The 21,105-nt window shown below is 37.9% G+C and overlaps 1 protein-coding gene across 2 annotated transcripts in view; it reads left to right on the top strand.

The window, feature by feature from the left end:
- The window catches only part of FAM204A (family with sequence similarity 204 member A), a 37,545-nt gene extending 18,782 nt beyond the window's left edge, over positions 1-18,763 (top strand). For both annotated transcript variants that reach the window (XM_087432687.1, XM_014785777.2), the window contains exons 7-8: positions 13,068-13,174; positions 13,463-18,763. In XM_087432687.1, the coding sequence (XP_087288813.1) occupies positions 13,068-13,174; positions 13,463-13,514 (159 nt within the window). In that variant the 3' untranslated portion in view covers positions 13,515-18,763. The remainder of the gene's footprint in view (positions 1-13,067; positions 13,175-13,462) is intronic.
- Positions 18,764-21,105: the final 2,342 nt, after the last annotated feature.

Here is a 21,105-nt window from a genome sequence, read left to right as displayed (position 1 = left end):
TAATAGCATTTTATTGCTGCATTTTCACATAGAAAGACACAGGTATTACATTTTAATAAAATGAATTTGATAGTGTTTTGGATGGTGCCAGAAACTCAGTAGCATGTCAATGTTAGTTGTTGATTATTATGGTGGTTTCTTCAGTTTGATACAGTTTGATGGATATCTGGGCCCTTATCCCTACAAATCAGCTATGTGCTAAAGATTGTCTTTAAAATTCTGTTCAACAAACATAGTGCTACTGTTTCTTAGTACGTGGACTATTTTGACACTTGGAACTTACTTTTTAATAGAAGTGCCTTTACAACTAGTGATTAAGTTTCTTGGCCAGCCTGCAAGTATATACAATATAGCACATTATACCAGGAGTATATCTGATCGCCAGATTTTGGGAAGTTGACCAGGAAATGTGAAGAGAATGGTGGGGAGGGATCCAATGGGTGGATGTGGCTGGAAGGATGGGGAGGGTAGGCACAGTAGGAAGTAGCTCAAGTCTAAGTGTGCTTTCAGTGGATAAGGATAAAAGGCACATAAGGCAGCAACACCAGTCATTGGTCTGGGTCACACTTAAATAGGGAGTGTGGAAGCTTTTGGCAGCGTGCTCTGAATATCGACCTCATTTGCGTCAGGAGAGAAACTTTAGAGAGCTGGTACTTAAATACATATTGTGCCACATGTTGGAGCACATGTCTCTTGAATCTCTTTAAAATTCTGAGTATTTGTTACTGTGTGCTCTCCAGCAGATGCCTGTACGGCCAGCACGGGGCTGGTCTCTGAGTTGACTAGATGGTTCCAGTAACGCTAAAGATAGACATGTAATAAAAACCAGCAGGGCCTTAGGGTATGGCTGCCTGATTGTCTTGGGACACACTATGGACTTCTGTATCTTGACTGCTCTCTCAAGGATCATAGGACTCAACAGACTGGTGTCCCATTGTCATTGCTTGTCCAGTCTTCCTTTTGGAAGACCCAAGAGTTGTATATTTTGTGATGTCTTCCAAATAACAAGGTGACTGTGACTCACCAAGAGGCCCCAGGTCAGTAAGTTTCCTCAGATCTTTGCTTTGCTAAAAGGAAGGAAGAGTAACGCAGAACCTAGTCCACAGCATTAAAATGTGGGCTTCTCGTGAGCCGTGGATGGGTGGCTGTTTTTTTTTTGTCTGTGTTTATTAGCACCCCCTCCTGAGGCAAGGGGAATTCAGAGAGAAGGATTTACTTTACTGCAGGTTCTGTGTTCTTTTTTAGGGTAAGTTAGTAATGCTGAATTTTATGAGTTGAACACATTTGATTTTTTAAAAAATCTTTTATTTTGAAATCATTTCAGACTTTCAGAAAGTTGCAAGATTTGTAAAAAGATTTCCTATTTATATTCTTTACCTAGATACTCGAAATGTTAACTAACATTTGCTTTAACATTCTTTCTAATTTATATACCTTGTTTAGAGTTGCTAAATGTCTCACTAATTTCTTTTATAGCAAAAGAAAATTTTCTTTTTCCTGGTCTAGGATGTTGTGTTTTGTTGTCATGTCTCTTTAGTCTTCTTTAATCTAGAAGAGTTCCTCAGTCCCTCTGTGCTTCTCAGGACCTCAGTACTTTGAAGAGTAGAGGCCAGTTATTTTGTAAGATGTCCATCAGTTTTGGGTTGTCTGATGTTTCCTCATGATTAGATTCAGGTTATGCATCCTTGGCAGGAATATCACAAGTGGTGCTCTGTCCTTCTCCATGCAAGATATCAGGGGGAACATGTTATCTCTCTCATTTATCGATGATGTTACTTTGATTATTTAGTTAGGGTGGTGTCTCTAGGTTTCTCCTCTATAACGTTAGTGTTTTTCCTTTTGTAGTTAATAAGTATCTCTTACAGAGATGGGAGATAATTTGAGACTGTAAATATTCTGTTTTTTATTATACTTTACTCACTAGTTTTAGCATCTATTGCTGATTCTTTTCCTGCTTGGGACAATTATTATTATGGTGGCTACCAAATGACTTTAGATCTTTAAAATATTATTTGATTGTACTTTTCATCTTCACCTGGCAAACCAATGTAAAATTTGGCTTAAATGAGATATTGGATTATAGAATCTTTTATGTATTCACATTTAGTCTCTCAGTACACCTGGACAGTTGAGAATTGGATATAGTTTTCCTGAATGATGCACTGGGAGGGGCTGGGGTCACCAGTGGCCTTGTGTCCACCCGCGGTTGCCTGTTAACTCCCACCTTGTCTGCCTCACCACTGTTCGCTTGTGAGCTTTCCTTTCTCTGCCTTTGAAGCTGCCTGTCAGAATGTACAGAACTAGTGCCTCAGAGGCCTCAGAAATGTGTGCTTCCTTTGAGGGTATTAGGTTTCCACTTTTGTGTTTTGTTTTGTCATACTGTTATTTTAGAAATGGGAATTGCATAATATTGACTAGATAGTTTTCATTTTAGAAGTTATTTCCTGTCACACTTTATGACAAATAAGATTGCTTTGAAATACATGATATTTTCAGCACTTGTAAGGATAGTAAACATTTTTCTAAAGTGTTCTTTTTACTTCCATACAAATGTAATGCTTTGTTCTAGTAAAATAAATTAAACTTATTTAGTGTGGGGTTAAAGAATTCTGATTAAAAGAAAAAACAATAATTTGGGCCCTATTTTTTTTCCTTGTATGAAGGAAAAACATCTGGAAAGTGTTTGCTGTTCAGGCACAGACATTGGAAAGATACTGATGCCATGTTAATTAAGCACCCATGAAGAATAACTTAAAGTAATCAAGATGGAATTCTTCAATAAATAGTTTAGTTTGAAATTTAATTTTTCATATTTATCCCCTTGGTGCCAATCACCCTGGATATGAGAGATGGGATTTTGAGAAGTAAGTAATTGTGAGTTTGGAGCCGAAACCCTTTATGAATTAAATGTATTATGTGCGTGGTAGGTGTCCTTTTGGAAATCAGGTATATTGGTTTTTAATCAGTATCATTTTCTTTTTTCAAGAAGCAGTGACTGGGACCTGCTGATAAAGACTTTGCTCAGAGGCATAGATCCCAGAGTTCTTAAAGCCTTTTCCAACCATAATAAGTGAAACTAATTTTTGATGTTTAACATTTATAAGCCTGTGAAACCAATGGGGCAGCATCAGTATTGAGAAAAATGAAGCCAAAAGTAGAACCATGTCTGAGAATGGGCCTTGGAAACAGTTCCTCAAAAAAAAAAAAAAAAACGGTATGGCAAAATAAGGCTGTTAGTGCACTATCATTGTGACACATCAGGCGCATATTTTTCCAGAATTACATTCCCGTAAATTAACAATGATATTAAGGATGTATATAATCTGGTTTGGGGGGATGGCTCAAGTTCACATGTTTGAAGCCTAGACTGTGCTATCATCTTTGGTTTTGCTGTGTAATAATCTGGTTGTTTTGGGACCGTCCCTCCTATTGATTGAATACTTCTTTGTTAATAATCTTGGGGGAGAAATGAAGTGGAAAAATATAGTTGGGTTTTTGTCATACTTGATGAAACTGTCCTAATTTGGAAAAAAAGTTGTTTTTTTAAAAACTTATTTTTATATATATATATATATACACACACACACACGCATACACACATACACACACACGCATACACACACACACACACACACTATACCCCCCCCCCCCAAGTATTTGAGCGTATTTGTCACTTGTTAACCTCAGGCTTGAGTTGGAAGTACGTTCCATTCATTGATAGTGATCCTTGAAAATGCCATCCTTTGGTACTGTTCTTGTTTTTTGTTTGTTTGTTTTTGTTGTTTTTTTGTTGTTGTTGTTTTTGTGAGGAACATCAGCCCTGAGCTAACATCCATGCCAATCCTCCTCTTTTTGCTGAGGAAGACCGGCCCTGAGCTAACATCTATTGCCAATCCTCCTCCTTTTTTTTTCCCCTTTTTCTTCCCAAAGCCCCAGTAGATAGTTGTATGTCATAGTTGCACATCCTTCTAGTTGCTGTCTGTGGGACTCAGCCTCAGCATGGCGGGACAAGCGGTGCGACAGTGCGTGCCCGGGATCCGAACCCTGGGCCGCCAGTAGCGGAGCGCGAGCACTTAACCGCTAAGCCACAGCCGGCCCTGGTACTGGTCTTTTATGACACGTTATCTTTGTTACAATCCAGATCATACCAATTTATAGAAATCAGGAGAAAGAACTATTTTAAAATTAAATGCTAAAGCCTAGATTTAATTATGTAGGCAGTGCTTAGGTTGAATCTCACATTTTGGAAAGAGAATTTTTCTCTAGGCATCTTAATGTTAGCCTGCTGTACATAAAAACCAATTTGGTTTGGCAGCAAACAGTGTGAGTTTCTACCACTGAATGAGTCACACCTACATTAACTAGATATGTTGCTCAGGTTGATTTCAGTTGTGCGTATACAGTGTCAGGGAAGAAATGAATGGGGAAGAGAGGTTGTCTGTGAATTTTGTTTGAGCTTTGTATAGCTTAGGCCCTTTATAGATTACTTTTTCCATAAGTGACGCAAACGGGATGGTCTTTGGCAGCACCAACTAAACTTAATTCCTTGAAAACATCAAGACTTCATGTTATAACACTGTAACCATTTTATGTAACCTAGAAAGAATAGTCATATTGTTCTTTTACAGTTTGCAAGGTATTTATATTCACATCTGAGATATTTTGGTTGTAATCTGCTGCCATCTTTGTGAAGACCAAAAACTTTCAATTTGGAGTAATGATAGAATATTTTTGTATTTTAAAGCTCTTTTGCTTGAACTGATGAATGGAGGTCTAAGACAATGACTTCAGCCTTTAGTGCTGTTGAGCACAGTATTTATTTAAAACCTAACCAAGGTATGACAAGTATGAATGATAAAAAATAATATCTCATTTTAATAGTATTCTTTTTATAGCTATAAATAAATACTACATTGGCAGTATGAATTAAACTGAGAATTTAATTTTAATTTTATTAAATTTATTAAATAGACTACTTAGAATTTTGGATTCAAAACAAGTTAATAATGTTGAAGTATTAACAGTTTGTTAATATATAAAAAACAAAGGTAGGAATGGCTTGTTTTAAAAACTAATGTTTGAATTGATTGAGTTGTATTCTTTCCTAGCTAAATAAATTAAATGCTCTCTAAATTTAGGCAGATTATTAATTGGTAGCTTGAGCTCTATTTTTAGATCCATTTACTAGAAAATGTGAAGGCGTTTTCGTTGAAGAGAGGTGTATATATACATTTGAGGAGATAGTGTGCATTTTATGTTAACGTCTGAGAAGTGGCTCTTTCTCAGAAACGCGTTGGGAGCTGCAGCCTCGCTCCAGCGTGTGGAATTCCCCCTGCAGTTGATTGTTTGGCTTCGGTTTCCCTGAGAGGATTCTGGCTACAATTCACCCTTTTCATTTCGGTTACTAGTTTCATGTCGATGTGCATGCCATGTTGTCTTGATGGAATAAGAGCTTGAATTACGCCCCCCTCAAATAATACAATTTTGACAGAGTTACCTATCAAAGTACCTGGATCATTATCATATCTAGAGTTCAAAATTGAAACATTTGTTTAAATTTTTGAAATAGAGATACTGCCAAACTTGTAAGTTTAAAGTAACTTCTCATCAGTGCTATTTTCAAAGCTCTAATATTTTAGGAAACGTGTTTGCATCACACACACAAAACCTGAATTGAAAGACATACTATAGTAAAGCAAATCTTGTAGTTCTAAACCCTGTAATCTATAATCCAGAGAGCAAAATTATTTTCTTCCCATTTTTGTAACTGCTTTCTTTGGGTAGAAATATCTTAACAAACATGTTTCCAAGGTAAAACGATTTCTTGAGATACGAAACTGAACATATATTCCAATTAAGTATTACAAGAATTTATCATTGGAACCCGTGACCATCCTATAAAGGAAGGCAGGTGCTTTCTGTTTTCTTAATTATTGTGCTTTCTAGCCACTGAAGATTGGGTGATTAAAATAAAAATGCATTAAATATTACTCATTTGTATATTAAAATTTTTAAATTAAATATCTGCATTTCAACATTTTATTTTTATAAAAAGGAGATTATTTTTGTTGCTAGTACCAGGGGTATATATGAAGAATACATTTTTTCACACAAAGTCATCTAATGCCTGCAAACTCTCTGGCAAAATATATATTATGTCCCTCTTTGGAATTTTACTGCTCTGCCTTCAGTCCCTTACTTTTTCTTTATTTTTTTCCTTTCCAGTTGGACAGTAGCATTTTGGACCATTTTCTTTGTGGTATATTTCACTTATTAGCCAAGGGCAAGAATATAGGGCGCGGGAGAGAAGAGTGCTCACGGAGTGGGCTTTGCTGGTCAGCAGTTTCATCAGCCACCTGGGGAAGCTGGGGTGCTCTGCCGTGGGAGGGGCGTGTGTGTCTGTGAAGGATCTTCTAGAACTGACTCACTTTGATTAACTTTGGTCATTTCTCAGTGGTTTTTTAATTTAAATGTTCCTCTGTGTATCATTTCGTAGTCTGCACATAGTCCGGGGGTTTTCAAACGGTGATTTTAATTCTTTGAAGCCTTGTTCTCTTCAGTTCTTAGAAGCGATTCAGTTATTTCATATAGGTGAACAGTTAGCACAATGTATGGAAAATAAGCTATGCCTGTCCAGGTAAGGGAAGACCTAGTTGAATTCCTTTACATTGAGTTTAAAGATTTGTTCATTCCCATAAGAAATTGTGTGTAGCCTTGAAATTGGAGCATTTTAACACGAGAAAAATAAAAATGGTCCTGCGTATGGGTTTTTAGGTGTGCTTACTTAGATCTCATTGCATTGTGGATGTTTTCTTTTAACCTTTGGGATATGACTGGGTGATCACCTAGAATGGTGTTCCTTATGCTCTCTTTTAATTATGTTTATCTGTGCTTTTAACAAACCTTAAAAAAAGATTTCAGATGTTACAAGTCTAATTAAAGAGACAGACAAAGCACAGTTTATACTGTAGATTTTTTCTGCAGTTCAATTAATCAGCATGTTTTCTCTTTTAATTAAAACCATTTTAGTAAATTAAAGCCCACAGCAAAACACATATATAATTTGTTTGTAATTAGCTCTTAATTGGTGGTAGTTGAAGCTTAGCACCCTTGGTTTCTTTCTTCATGATTGCCATTTTATTAGCAGCCAGTCATTAATTAATCTTTTTCTAATTAGCTTATAAAACTGTTGATGGCACATTATTGTAAATGTGATTTTAAGTTCAAAGCTTGTTAATAAGCTTTCTTACTTAGAAGAACAGAGATAAAGAAATTGCTGAAAACAGTACTACAGTTCTTTAAAAAAACTGTCTTTCTTATGGGGACTGTGTAAAGCATCTAACAGCTTATGGTTAATTTTTTAATGCTTTTCTTCCCTTATGAATGGAATAAGTTTCTTGAATATAAATGTCTATATCCAGGAGTAATTGCAACAGTATAACATCTTTTCTCCCTCCTTTGGAATACTGTAATCTACATATAATTTGAAGCGTTATTAGTCATCATTAAAACAGGTGTCATATAAACTCTTTCACTATGAAATCAAAGTTGAGTATATGAATCAAAGTATATCTTCTCATACCTCATGGACCAAATACATTTTTTTTTAATAAATTGCAAAGTGAATCATATATGTATATACATGATATATGTGATGTGTGTATATAAATATATCTTTCAGATGTGTTTTAAAAACAAGATTTCTTGGGTTATGCTTTGAAATAAAAAACATGTGTAATTGATATGAAATTGTAGGTATAAAAATAAGTAATAGACGTTTGTGCAATTGTACACACACATAGATATATGTAGTACACTTGTGCTTGCACATTTTAAGATGACAATGAAATTAAGCTAGTCCCTATAACGGAAAATGACTTGATTTGGAGTCAGAGTTTAAATGACTGGATATTGCATAGCTTATTTGCTGTCATCAGAGCTTCGGCATCTCAGGTATGACCGTGGAGAGAAAGGTACCAATCTAAATGTAGACATCCCGAATTTACTATAGCACATAGCATATTAAATTGTGGTTTGAGTGAAACACATTAGCCACATCATATTCTTTATTGAAATATACTACCAATTTTATAAAACCTCTTAACTGCATGGTGTTCTGAGCTGTTGATTGATATTAGCGCAAAGTTTTGAAAGTTATGAGAAAATAAAGCATTATCAGTCATTGGAAGTGCTTTTTCTTATTTGCTTTTTGAACTTTGCATGTTATTTCAACTTTGGCTATTTCTTTGCTTGTTTTTAAGAAGGCATTTTCTGATGCCATGCAAGAGACACTAGAAAGGGATAGCTGACAAGGAAAAAATTAAAAATTGGATAAAAAGTAAATGAATAATGTCATATTACCAAAAAGATGAGAGGCTAATTTGTGCCGACTTTTTGCTAATTTTGTTCAAGCCTCAAAATGAGGAGCTGTCACCCGTTCTGTGTAGCACTGATGACAGTGCCAATGATCCATGAAATAAGCTGCCGCTGGCTTTGTTCTGATAAGAATGAACAAATCTGCACAATGTTCGGCTCCCAGAATCTCATTTTCATACTTGCATGCAGGCTAAAAGAAATAAGCTGTTTGCAGGCTTGATTAATCAGACATTGGAGGGGTTTTTGTCTCTTTGATCTCTTTCGTCTCCTAGGTAACTTGCTTGACATTAATGTTGAGCTTGAGTAAAGACAATCAGGAATTGTCGACCAAACTGATATAAAAATTAAAGACCTTAACACTTTAAGTACTCCAGTAGTGGTTCCGCTTTACTTCAGAAAACATCTGTTTTCATTTAATTAAAGAACAAAAGAGAATAGCATAAATATTTTTCATAGAGACCTATTATTCCATAAAAAGTTAAAGTATGATAATTGGTATTTTTAAATAAGTGCCTTGAAAGTGTTCAAAAGGGAGGAAAACTTCAGAAATCTGCTACAAGCTAGTAATTTTGAGATGAGTAAAAAATTTTATGAAATGGATAAGAAGTTTACAGTTATGGGAGATTAAGCTGTTTGAATCAGATGCTTCAAATGATTATCAGCAAACTTTAGAATAGCAAGGTTTAGCAAGAAAAACTAACTTTATTTTGAAAGTTTGTCTACTATGTTACAAGATGTGCCGTTATATCTATTTTACAACCCAATATGATTTACACATGTTAAACCTGTAAAATTGAAAGGAATTAAAAAAATGTCGCAGCGCATTTGCTTGAGGTTATGCAGACGCTTTTACAAATCTTCCAAGTGGCTGTAAAGCTGAATGCCTCAAGGGTCCAGCCAGGGCCCAGCTTTTCCAACCAGCTAAAGCCCTTATCTTAAATCCAAGCAAAGTACCATTAATCTTTTTGAAAGACCTTTTATGGCTTTTAATATATCCCAAATTAGAACATTTTACACCATTGGTTCCTGAAATATGGTGATAAAAAGCCTTTAGAGCTTAATTTTCCTTACTGCTTGCTCTGACCAATTTGCAGTTCTTTGTGATAATGTTTAGACACCTTAATTAAAATGCAGCAAAATATTGGATGTTCTATATGGAAAATGCTGATACTTTGACTACACATACAAGAAATTCTGTATATATTTTTATTCATTTAAAAAAATTTCTTCCCACATTGTGTTACTGTAGTTATCTGATGACCCGAAACAGGTTTTTAATATGAAAACCATTGACTAAGCTTTTGTGATGTTTACATTGGGCATGAAGATGCATTCTTCTTTTTACAGAAGCAAGAAGGGGATTCTTGTCGGCTTATATTATTTGTTTGTAATACTGAAACATTGCATGATATTCTTTTATCTTCTGGAACTCGGGTTAGTCATTTTGCCGGGGAAAATGTGTTTCTTCTCAACTGTCTCTTCCATAGAAGATCTTATTATCCTTCCATATTTCCAAATACTTCCGTTCTTTTTTCTTTCTTTTCAGGAATAAGTGAAACACATTCATTTTAAGCGTGTGAAGGACACAAAATTGATATGACTCTTCATCATCATTACAAGCTAAAAGATTCTTTAATATACATAGACCAGGCTTGTTTAATGTTTGTCAGCTGAAGAACATTCCATTTAACCTAACCTAAGGCAAAATACAGTTAGGAAATATACCTTTTACACAAACAGGTCTGTGAAAGTATTGCCTGTGTACCCAGTCGTTTATTATATTTACGTAGTCACAAAATGATGGAGTCCTCTTATGTAAATACGTGTTTCATATGATAATGAATTATTTTTAACAAATTTATACTATGTCTTATGGACTGTATGCTCTAAATCTTTACTGTGATGCGGATTGTGCTGGATTTGGCCTTAACGTTGCTAGAAAACTAAAAGCTTTACATTCTTGGAGTATATGACCATGTTGAGATGAAGAGTCTCATTTAGATCAAATGACTGTGTGTCCAGACACACTGGGATACTATTTGGTTTGTCTATCCCAAATCTAGAAAACCCATATTGGGAAATTTCAATAAGCTAAGAATTTAAGCTACATCTTAGTTTACAACAGTTTTAGAAAATAATTTTGTCACATGATTAATGGTACATGTAATTACCATTAACTAAATATGGTACAAGTCATTTTTGTTTCATACTCAAAGTATAGGCTCAATTGAAATACACTAGCTGAGTGGGACTTCTGTTGCAGGGGTGGACTTAGCAAAACTTTATATCAAATTTGCATTTCATATATAATGCATAGGAATATAGTTAAATAGAAAAAGTACAGAGTTCTCGTTTTGATTTTTGGAGGTGGGAGAGAGAGAAGAGACTGAATATTCTACATGAATATGGGGAGACCTAGCGTACGTCTTAAACACAGGTAGCAAGCTGCGTTTTATGACAGTAGACAGTTTATTAGGTCTGTTTATTGCTCCCCTAGTATCCCGCTGTACCCCATGTTCCCAGCCACCTTGCATTTAGATGGAACTGTGTGAGTAATTCTGACCAGAGGGCTGTGAGCAGGAATGATGTCTGTCACTTCTGGACCAAAGCATTTAAGAGCCGGTGTGAGACCCTCCAGCTGACTCTTCCTTTGCCACAGCAAACTTGAAAACCACATGTTTGAGTTGCTGGTGCCACAAAATGGAGGAGAGCCCTGCCAGGCCACAGCTGACTTTAAGTGAAACAAGAAATTAAAGTTCAGCCAGTGAGATTTGGGGATTTTTTTGATACTGCAGTTTTGACCAGCCTAACCTGACAGGTGCTAACTTGATTTTTTACATTTATGACAAATGGATAGTTTTTCACTGGGTAGGAAATCCATCTTAATGATAAATTATGGCACAGCATCCTTCCAGAGTTTCATTTTCTCCTTAAAAGGTGATGCTAACGCGCTTTGATTCTTAGCCTTTTCTCTGATCAAGAACTGGAAATGAAAAGAGAACTGAGAGAGTAAGGCCAGTATGGAAGCAGTCGCATGTAACAGCACCCCTTTCTCCCCAGCCCCTCAATGCAAAAATAAGCCTGTTTTGTTCACTGCTGTATCTCCAGTGCCTGGCAAAATAATGCGTGTGTGCCCTCATAATATTTGTTGAATGAATGTTGTCCTTTTGAAAAAAGATTGTGATGACAGTAGTGCTGCTAATGTTGGTTTGAGTTTTGAGAAGACTCTGAGATTGCTCTGCTTTCTCAAGGTGGCTTTCCAGTTACAAGTGAGCTTCCTTTCTTCAGTGGCTTTCCTGTTGGTGTTGACGAACTCAGCACCTTGGTTTGATTGTCAGGTTGCTTCCATTTGCTTCCATTCTCTATATATCTTCTTTCCTGGACTGAAAAATCAGCTCTTTTTGTGCTCTTTTATAAATCCCATTCAGTGCTGGATTACTACTCGTTTGTTTGATCCTAAAGGAGACTGTTCTTCAGGATAAGCTGAAAGGAATGTCAAGCATCCCAAACTTCGCCTTCCTAACTTGGCTTCTTTCCTTACACTTGTGCTTGTAACCGCCTACCCTGTCTCCCTGTTGGCAATCAGATCCCTAAAACTTGGGCTTTAATATGTTGACTTGAGCGTGGCTTCCAGGTCCTTTCTTCTCTTCCACACGTCTGCTGTCCACTAATAGGTATTAGGTTGAGCACAGGGATAGAAAAGATAAGAAACACCTGAAAGAGATTTTTAGCCTTTGTTTTTAACTTGGGTTCTTAAGAGATACTGTTGAGCCATCCATGTAGGTGGGCATTTTTAAAATCAGCCCACGAAAACGGGATCACCATACCTGTCCTGGAGACACTCGCTGTGCAGCCGGAGAAACAGCTGTGCAGCCAGAGAGCAGGGTAGAGCAGAGTATGGTAACTGTAGGCTATGGCATAGAAGCTGCAGGGCTGGAGAAATACAGAACAACGACTGTTTTAGGTTGAGTTAGAGAAGACTTCATGGGGTGGGGAGGAGGAAGCTTTGTTTTGATTGGATCTTATGGGACTGGGGCAGATGGGTGTAAGGAGGAGCATGAACTGAGGGACCAGCAGAGGGAACACTTAGGTACCGTGGTCCTGGCGCCTAGCCTTTTCGCCTCTTAGCACCCCTTATATTCTCTTTTCTATCGGTGAATTAAAGCTGTTGCCCATCATTCAAAGTGTGTTTATGAAGTAATTAGCTTTTCCATGTTTTATTAATCACATCTATGACTGCCAATCAGAGCCTCTGATCAGCATGAGATAGCTGGTGTGACCATACTGAGTTGCTGTAATTCTAGCCCAGAGCAAAGAAACCTGATGTCTCTGTCAGTCTGTGCAGCCTTATCAGGGGTAAATTCCTGTTTGGCCTACTGAAATGCTGAAATAGCCTGAAGATCTTCATCACAACCCTGTGGACCCTCGAGGGGCCTCAGTTTGGGAAGGATTTCCATCCAGCAGGCTGGTACAACTAGGGAAAGGGTCTGTGGGAGGGAAGGGAAATATGGGCCACATCTATGCATTCTTTATGCTTTGGTTGTTCCAGGGGCCTGAGCGTAAGAATTTCTAATTTGTAGACATGGCTTTCTTAACCACAAGTTCTCAAGGATTTGTATTATTGTAGTTCTTGTATTAGTTGGAATGTTTATTTTCACTTTTTTTTTCTTTTTCTCCTTTGTAATTCTTAGCTTGGTGTAAAAATTGCGAAAGCAGTTGCCTGCCACAACTTCGTAAAAGCCAAAAAGGATGCTGAAAATTCACAGGTTGCTCGAAAAAAGAAGAAACTTGCATGGGGGTGAGTTTAAGATTTTTAGTAGTAATTCTACTAACTTTTCATGGAAATCCTGTGATACGTTTTGTGAATCCAGTTTGTATGTAATTGTTATTCATTTTATTTTTTATATCTTTGCTGAATGTTTATCAGATTATGAATATGGAGCATTTCTTCATCTGTTTGATGTTTATTTCATGATCAATGGAGTATGCTTGAAAAATTTTTAAGTTTATTTTACTTTAGCACTTAGTAAACATATTTAGTCAAATATTTAGAAATAAATTGAGATTTTTATATTCTTCATTTCAGGTTTGAAGCAAAGAAGAGATGGGAAACCAAAAGCAACATGGGATATATGTAACTTGCCAGAGTTCTTCAAGACATTTGAGTCTTTGAGTTTTCTCTTGACTTTTCAATTGTTCAATTTACTGAAAAGATTTTCCTGCTTATGTTAACTATGTCAGGAAATTGATAGAAGTAGAAAAAATAAGCATAAAATTTGGGAGTTGATTATCAAATCTTTTCAGTCTCTTTCTGAAAAGCTCATCCTATTGAAGTAAATGAAATAGAGCATTCTGTTATTGATACAAGAAATCTAAGCAGACATGCAGGAAGAAAGGATAGAATCTTATTTATTTATTTATATAGACCTCCAGTACAAAATCAATTTTACTTTTATCCATTTGGTGTAGCATAGCCAATGAGCTCCTTGTATTTTCTTATCTGTGCTCAGTGTAACTGTACTTATCCTGGAATTGTGTTTTTAAGATTGGCATTTGTTTATAATGGATTAGTCATAAGTGCAAGAACATCTCAATTGATATTGTCTTTACAAATGACTTTAATTATCTTAATGTTATAAAAGTAATTATTGATTCTTTATTGGAGGCAGTAGAGTTAATATTTGACAGTCGTATAATAAAAACAATTGATTTATTTTTGTGTACCTTCACATAAAATATTACAATAATAAAAGGACAGAATGTAGTATTTGGAGGATGATTTAAATTCAACTCTGCCTAGAACTATCTTTCTAAATATCTCTCTCAGCCATGTCATTCTTTAAAGTATGAGATGGTTCTTAGAGGAGAACATAGTGTAGTTGATTAGGTGGTTATAACTCCAGACAATATAATTTTGAACCTTTTAAGAATGTGGTTTGATTGTTTTTACTCCTCTTCCCTGTTACTTCTTAAAAGATGGAATGAATTAATGAGGATAAAGAAAGGATTGGTGCCATGGGAAGTAGTTTTCATTAGATGTGTGTTTCATAGACGTTACTAGAAGGGGCTTTGAGAAATCATATAAGCTGGTAAGACCACAGCTAGATGTTTTGATGTTTTTGGCAGCCTTTGGTATTTTGGCACCTCCCTACTTGATGCTCAGTAGAGGTCACGAACTGCTTATCATGGTTTTCATCAGTTCACTCCCTTTCTCAGCCTTTGCATCAGAGGCTTTCTAGCTGTCTGAGATAAACTTTTTATGGGTTGATAATAGTAATTCAGGAACATAGAAAATTAGTCATTATAGTTATTATTATTTTATTATTTTTAGACTTACAATAGTAACAAAATTTACTAATTTATGGTGGCACATTTAATGTTTTTTCTATGTTCTGGAATAAGTGAGTAACTAGTTGCTATTTAAGAGATCAAAAATCATATCTTGCTTCCACTTAGGTGAGAAAAGCACATAAAGAGAAAGCAAGATTTTAGGAGATTGTGTGTCTACTTATAGAATTCATCATGAAAAGGTTTCCAGATCAAATATTGGAAAATCTTATACTTTATGATTTAATATCCCCTATTGGGTTTTGTAGATAAAATCATATAGTGCTTACCTACATCATCGCATTTCAGACTCCTACTAGGTGAATACAGGCTTACAGTATAGGAACTTTTCCCCTAAAAAATCCATCCAAAAATCCAGTGGATAGTGAGGGAACTATCCACTCCACAGTTCGGTGGTTTGAACAGGCAAGTAGTATGGGTATTCTCACCCATAGGGCCCCAAGACAGGCCTTCCCTGCAGCCTCTGCCTCGTTGTTCTTTGCCCATGTCCACTTCCTTAGAGCACTTAGTGACCCCTGCAGGCACGATTCACCACTCTGCTCATGCTGAGGCCTTGCCGGAGTGGCCTTTAGAGTCCGATTTGGGAGCCTCAGACCCGAAGTCCAGCCCTTGGAGCCCTTCTTCAGCCTGTGCTAGTGCCAGTGATTGCCCACTCAGGCTTCTCATGTAGGTGGGAGCATTTTAACTGAGTGGAAGGCATTATGGTAGAGGCACATGCAGCAGGGGACTCATTTGATAAGGGGAGCCATGTCTCATAAGTCTCCACTCTTTGGGCGCCTGGGTTGTAAAAAGCTCCGAAACATTATGGTACAGCAGAAGAAGGGGGAAGGATTTGGGGGAGAGGCAGAGACCAGTTGTCTTGGGTTAGCCCTGCTGGCATGTTGTTTGGGACTCGTTTTATTTTATCAGCTTTAAAGATTTTATTTATTCAGTTTTTTCCCCCCAAAGCCCCAGTAGATAGTTGTATGTCATAGGTTCACATCCTCCTAGTTGCTGTACGTGGGACTCGGCCTCACGTTGGACGGAGAAGTGGTGCCTCGGGGCGCTCCCGGGATCCGAACCCGGGCCGCCAGCATCAGAGCGCACACACTTAACCGCTAAGCCACGGAGCCGGCCCTATCAGCTTTAATTTGAATTAGACATTTTACTCATTAAAGCAATAAAGTGGGAACATTATTCTTAGAGTACCCATGTTGCCCGAAAAGTGTAGTCATTTGTCCTCTCCGTCTGGTCACAGCAGAATAAGGATTCTTTTTCCATCAGTAATAACTTCAGTTCCTAAGCTTTAACATGTGCCTTTACTACCACCAGAATGCCTGGATTAAATTAGTAATGTAAATGTCAGTTATTGTTAACTGAGATTAATATGTTTCAAGGCATTGGTATGGCATTAATGTAACTATAATTTACTGTTTAAGTACTCCAGGCTAAAACAACTTACTAAAGAACAGTAATTTTGAGCTTTATAGCACTGGTTCTGAGAAGTGAAGTTGGTAGTACATTCTTGTTTGGGAGCCCTCAGGATGTTTCTGATTTTCAGCAGAACATTCTATATTTTTCACCAAAAGAAGAGTTTGAATATATAATCTCAGGTTTGTTATAATTAGTTCTGATGACAGTTAAATACCTTGGCCAAAACTGTAAATCATCAACCTGTTAAACAGGTTTCTGCAACTGATCATAAATCTCAAACTCCATATTTTAAACACACAGTTTTTTAGAGAGACAACAGCTAAGGGAGGGGCAGACCAAGGACAGGACTGAAATGTTGTCTGAACTTTGAGTAGTAGCTTAGAACCTCAACGTTAAAATCTGCTGATTTCCCTGATACCTTTTATCTAAAATGTTATCTTTTAAATATTTTAATAACTAGCTTATTCTTTGCTCTGATAAGACAAGTTTGAATTGAGTTCTTTAAAATATGAAAGTTAATTTTCAAAATGTCCAAATTTTCATTTGTTATGTAAAGATACCGCTTTTTTTAGAAATGTGTGTGCTGCTACACTATAAAAAATATTGTATGGGGTTGATATTTAAATAAGATGCCAATTGTGTGTGTTTTTTTAAGAGATAAGGTTTAGGGCAACAAGGTAATGTTATGTCAGACCTCATTTTGGAAAATTAACTTAGTGAAACCTAGTAGTCAAATTCAGAGCCAATGGAAACAATTCAAGTTTTTCCATGTTGGCAGAAGTTGCTTTTATTTTATAGTATCTGGCAGAGCAACAAATGCTTTGCGTGTCAATTTAATATTTTTTCAAGCCACCTATTTATTCATTGGCTTAAAATTTACACTCTACTAAAGTCTTAGCCCTGACTTTTATGAACAAATAGTAATATTTGGACAAAATACACGAAAATCTTTTTCCAAAACCAAATGTAGATTGGTATTTGTGGCATCAGTGACTTTTAACATGGTAACAGATCTAAGAGTACTTTGAAAAGTCTAAGGCATTATAAGCCCATGGCAATGCATTTCAAGGAATTAATTTTTATTATGCAGTAGAGCATCTTTCTAGCTTTTCAGATTTAAATTAGTGAGATACCTTTTGCTAGAAAGTGGAATATATGTTAGAGTAAATTTCAGTGAACTATCAAAAGATTATTTTATGAATGTACATCCATTCTTGAATTCTGTAGCATACTGAGACAGTAAGACCCATTTTCCATTTCTGAGGTTGGGATGTTCTGTAGATTGATAAAATGAGCAGAACTGCATTCTTTATTCTTTATTATATTTTCCTCCCTCCACACTGCTCACTTTAAGAGAAAAACACATACACACATTCTCAGGGTTGTAGCTGTAATCAACCCAAAGACTTAGTGGGGAAGGGATTCTGGACTCCAGTCAAGAACATGGCAGCACGTAGCAGATCAAGATTGCCGTGAAGAAACCTAGAAAGGAGCCGCCAAACCATTATTCTCTAGTCTTTTTTTTTTTTTTTTAGATTTTATTTATTCATTTTTTTTCCCCCCAAAGCCGCAGTAGATAGTTGTATGTCATAGGTTCACATCCTTCTAGTTGCTGTACGTGGGACTCGGCCTCGCGTTGGACGGAGAAGTGGTGCCTCGGGGCGCGCCCGGGATCCGAACCCGGGCCGCCAGCATCAGAGCGCGCGCACTTAACCGCTAAGCCACAGAGCCGGCCCTCTCTAGTCTTAAGATAAAGTGTATTGCTTCTTCAGCAAGATCTCCTTCTACTCACTTGTGAGTATTCTGGAGATATGTGTTTGTTTTTTTAGAATTTTTTCAAATACAGTGGTGCTGTCGGATAGCTTCCTGCCACACTGGCTTTTGTGATCTTGATCCCTGGAACACAACCACAGGCTTTTGGTAGGACTGTCTTAAATGCCATGCAGTACACTGTGTTTTTAGATGTGCCTGTAAAAGCAAGAATTTGCTGAGGGATAATTATCTTTTTATTAGTATTAGTAACCCCTTTTTAGATTCAAGTAGAAAAAGCATAAAAATTTTCCAAGTGAGATGGTATTTTAAAAAAAATTGAATTTAGGTACCTGCCTTTTATATCTGGACGAGGTTTCTTAAGGAAGCACAGGATAAGAGGGAATGAAAGGGGAAAGGAGGGTAGTGCCCAAGAGAAGCTTCGGCTCCTGCAGCTCCTGGGTGCTGCTATGCCAGCTTTCCTCCTGTGCCTATTTACTGGCATCATTCGAGAAGCCCCAGCCCACACCTCCTCCGGGGCCCATGGGCTGCCTCTTGCTGAATTGCTGCAGGGGCCTGCTGTGTGACAAGTGTGGAATGAGGTAATTGTTTCCCACCTCTAATTTCTGAAGGGTGTGTCTGTCCGGTTATTACTTGTTCATTGAACTTAAAGGTTTAGAAACCAGCAGCTCCAGTACAAGCTGTAATTATTGATGTCTGTTTCATATTCATCTGTAAGTTCTGGCAGCTGATCAAGAAGTTAATATATCACTTTATCTTTAGGCCGAATGTGCCTCAGCCATAAATGATTTACTGTTTGATGGATAGTAGACAATTATGAATGCCTGGAATAAAAAGTGTTTTCATTTGTATTGTGGATGATACTAAAGGAAGTAATTATGAATGTCATAAGGAATAGTGAAACAATGAAGCCTTGTGTTTCTTTGAGTTCCTCCCTTCATGATGTCTGAGAAACGTTGACTGAACACCTACTGTGTGTCAGACAGTAAGCTAACTCTTGTGGATGCAAAGATGAATAAGCACGGTCTGATGGGAAATATATGTAAACCATGTTTTGGACAACTTGACTTTTTGGACTATTGGAAAATCAGTGACTAAATGCAAAGAAGTAATCTACATGTAATAAATGACTTAGACTTAAAAATTGTAGATAACATGGGTCTACATTCTCTCCAGGTTGCTGAGTTTCCTAGCTGGGCGGCTAGCTTCTGTTGCTCACTAGCGTAGTGACTGATCCACACATGCTCACCTCACAGGGAGTGGCATTGACACCCTGACCTTCACCTTATTTCTTAGGCTCACTGCAGAGGTGAGGGTCATTGGTGGGGAAGACTCAGGAGTGAATGTAGCTGTTTTCTACAGGACTTGGTAATTTTAAGCTTACAGTTTTTCTCAGACTGTCAGCACGTCCTCTGTGTGAGAATGGCGGTGTCACAGTGCCTGCCCATATTAGGGTAATGTTAACTACTACACGTAGTATGCCCCCCAAACTGTAGTGACTCAAACACAATGGAAGTTTATTTCTTGCTCGTGGGACAGAGGAGGATGTTCCTCTCAACAGGGGGCTCTGCTTCATGCAATCATTCAGAGACCCAAGCTGACAGCAACTCACCTTCTTTCCTCAGTAACCATGGGTGTCACCATCTCAGTCAACCAGAAGGGAAGAAAGCGTGGAAGAACACTCATGGAAGGTTCTGGGCCTGGCCTGGAAGTGGAACACATTGCTTCTGATCACTTTGTCCTGGCTAGACCCTCATTACTTCTCTTCACTAACTGCAAGGGACACTGGGGAATGTAGACTGGCTGTTTCCCAGGAAGAAGAGGAAATAAATTTTAGTAACCAGCTAGCAGTGCCTGCCACATTGCCTGTCACATGTGCCCTTGACCTGAAGTAGTAACTAAGCATTACTGAAGCACGATGTGGAATAGCACGCACTGCTGTTTGTGATCTGATGTAGGCATTTTTACTTGGATCTGTTGACAGAGCTGATCAGAATAGCCACACATATAACCAGGTAATGTGCATGGTAGAGGTCCCAAGGATCTTTGCGATGTATGATAAGTGCTGAAATAGAATTATATGCTCAGTGAGGTTCCAATGAGAATGTAGTTGCCACCTGTGGAAAGTCGGTCCAGGCTTCATGGCAGAGTCGATGCTTAGTGTAAGTCATAAAGGGTCATGGGACTTCACCCGGGAGACCAGTTGAAGCAAGACCTCCCGGGCAGAAGCAGCAGCGTGACACGCTGGAGGCACAGCAAGGAAGTGAGCAGTGGGCAGGTCTGGGGTGTGGAGGTTGAGCAGCAGAATGATGGCGCTGGAGAGGATGGCTGGAACCCGCTGGCACACAGCTTGTGAGACATGCTAGGGAGTTTGGACTTGAGTGTCTAGAGAGTGAGGGGGCAGTGACACATTAAGCAAACAAGAAATGTGCACATTCACATATGAGGAATGGTGGATTGGAAGGCAAAACTGAAGATAGGCCGGTTAGGTGGTTTTAATATCCTGGGGAAGAAATGATGAGAACCTAAACCAAGGCTGTGGGAATTGAGAGGGGAGCATGAATCCTGGAGGTGTTCAGGTGGGAGATTTGACAAGACTTGGTGACTGGACGAGGCGGAGGGATGGGCACGCGGAGGGTTGGGTGCCTGTGGATGGTGCTGTGGGATGAGGAAGGTAGAGAGCAGGTAATGTAGATAATTAGTAATTTAGTCATATTTAGTCATGTCAAATCAGGTATTTAGTAACCAGATATATTTAGCGATGTAGGTCATATTTATACACACTGTGTCGAGGTACCTGTGGAATTTCCTTCTGGAAATGTCAAATGGACAGTGTACATAGAGATCTGGAGGTTAGAAGAGAGGGTTGGTACAGACAGGTTGAGGAAAGAGATTTGAAATGGTGGGCTGTCAACAGGAAGACATGCAGCTGCCTGTCAAGTGAGATACCAGTGGGGAGATGAACATTCTTGGCCAATGCAAAGATTCAAGTCATGATCACAATAGATGGAGTCTCAGGTCAGGTTTCCTAGAAGCAATGTCTCAGATGTCTTGTGGAAGTGATTTATAAAGGTGTGCACTTCTGGAGAAACCTGTAAGGGACAGAGTGACACCGACGAGGGAAAGAGATGGTGAAGCCTTGACGCTGTGAACCCCCCTTGCGACAAAGGCGCCAGCCTGTTAAGCCCTCATCTTGGT

This window comes from Ceratotherium simum, chromosome 6, assembly GCF_057802395.1.
Source record: "Ceratotherium simum simum isolate JZ-2026a chromosome 6, ASM5780239v1, whole genome shotgun sequence".
NCBI classification, from domain to species: Eukaryota; Metazoa; Chordata; class Mammalia; order Perissodactyla; family Rhinocerotidae; genus Ceratotherium; species Ceratotherium simum.
This window is presented reverse-complemented; position numbering and strand designations above follow the sequence as displayed.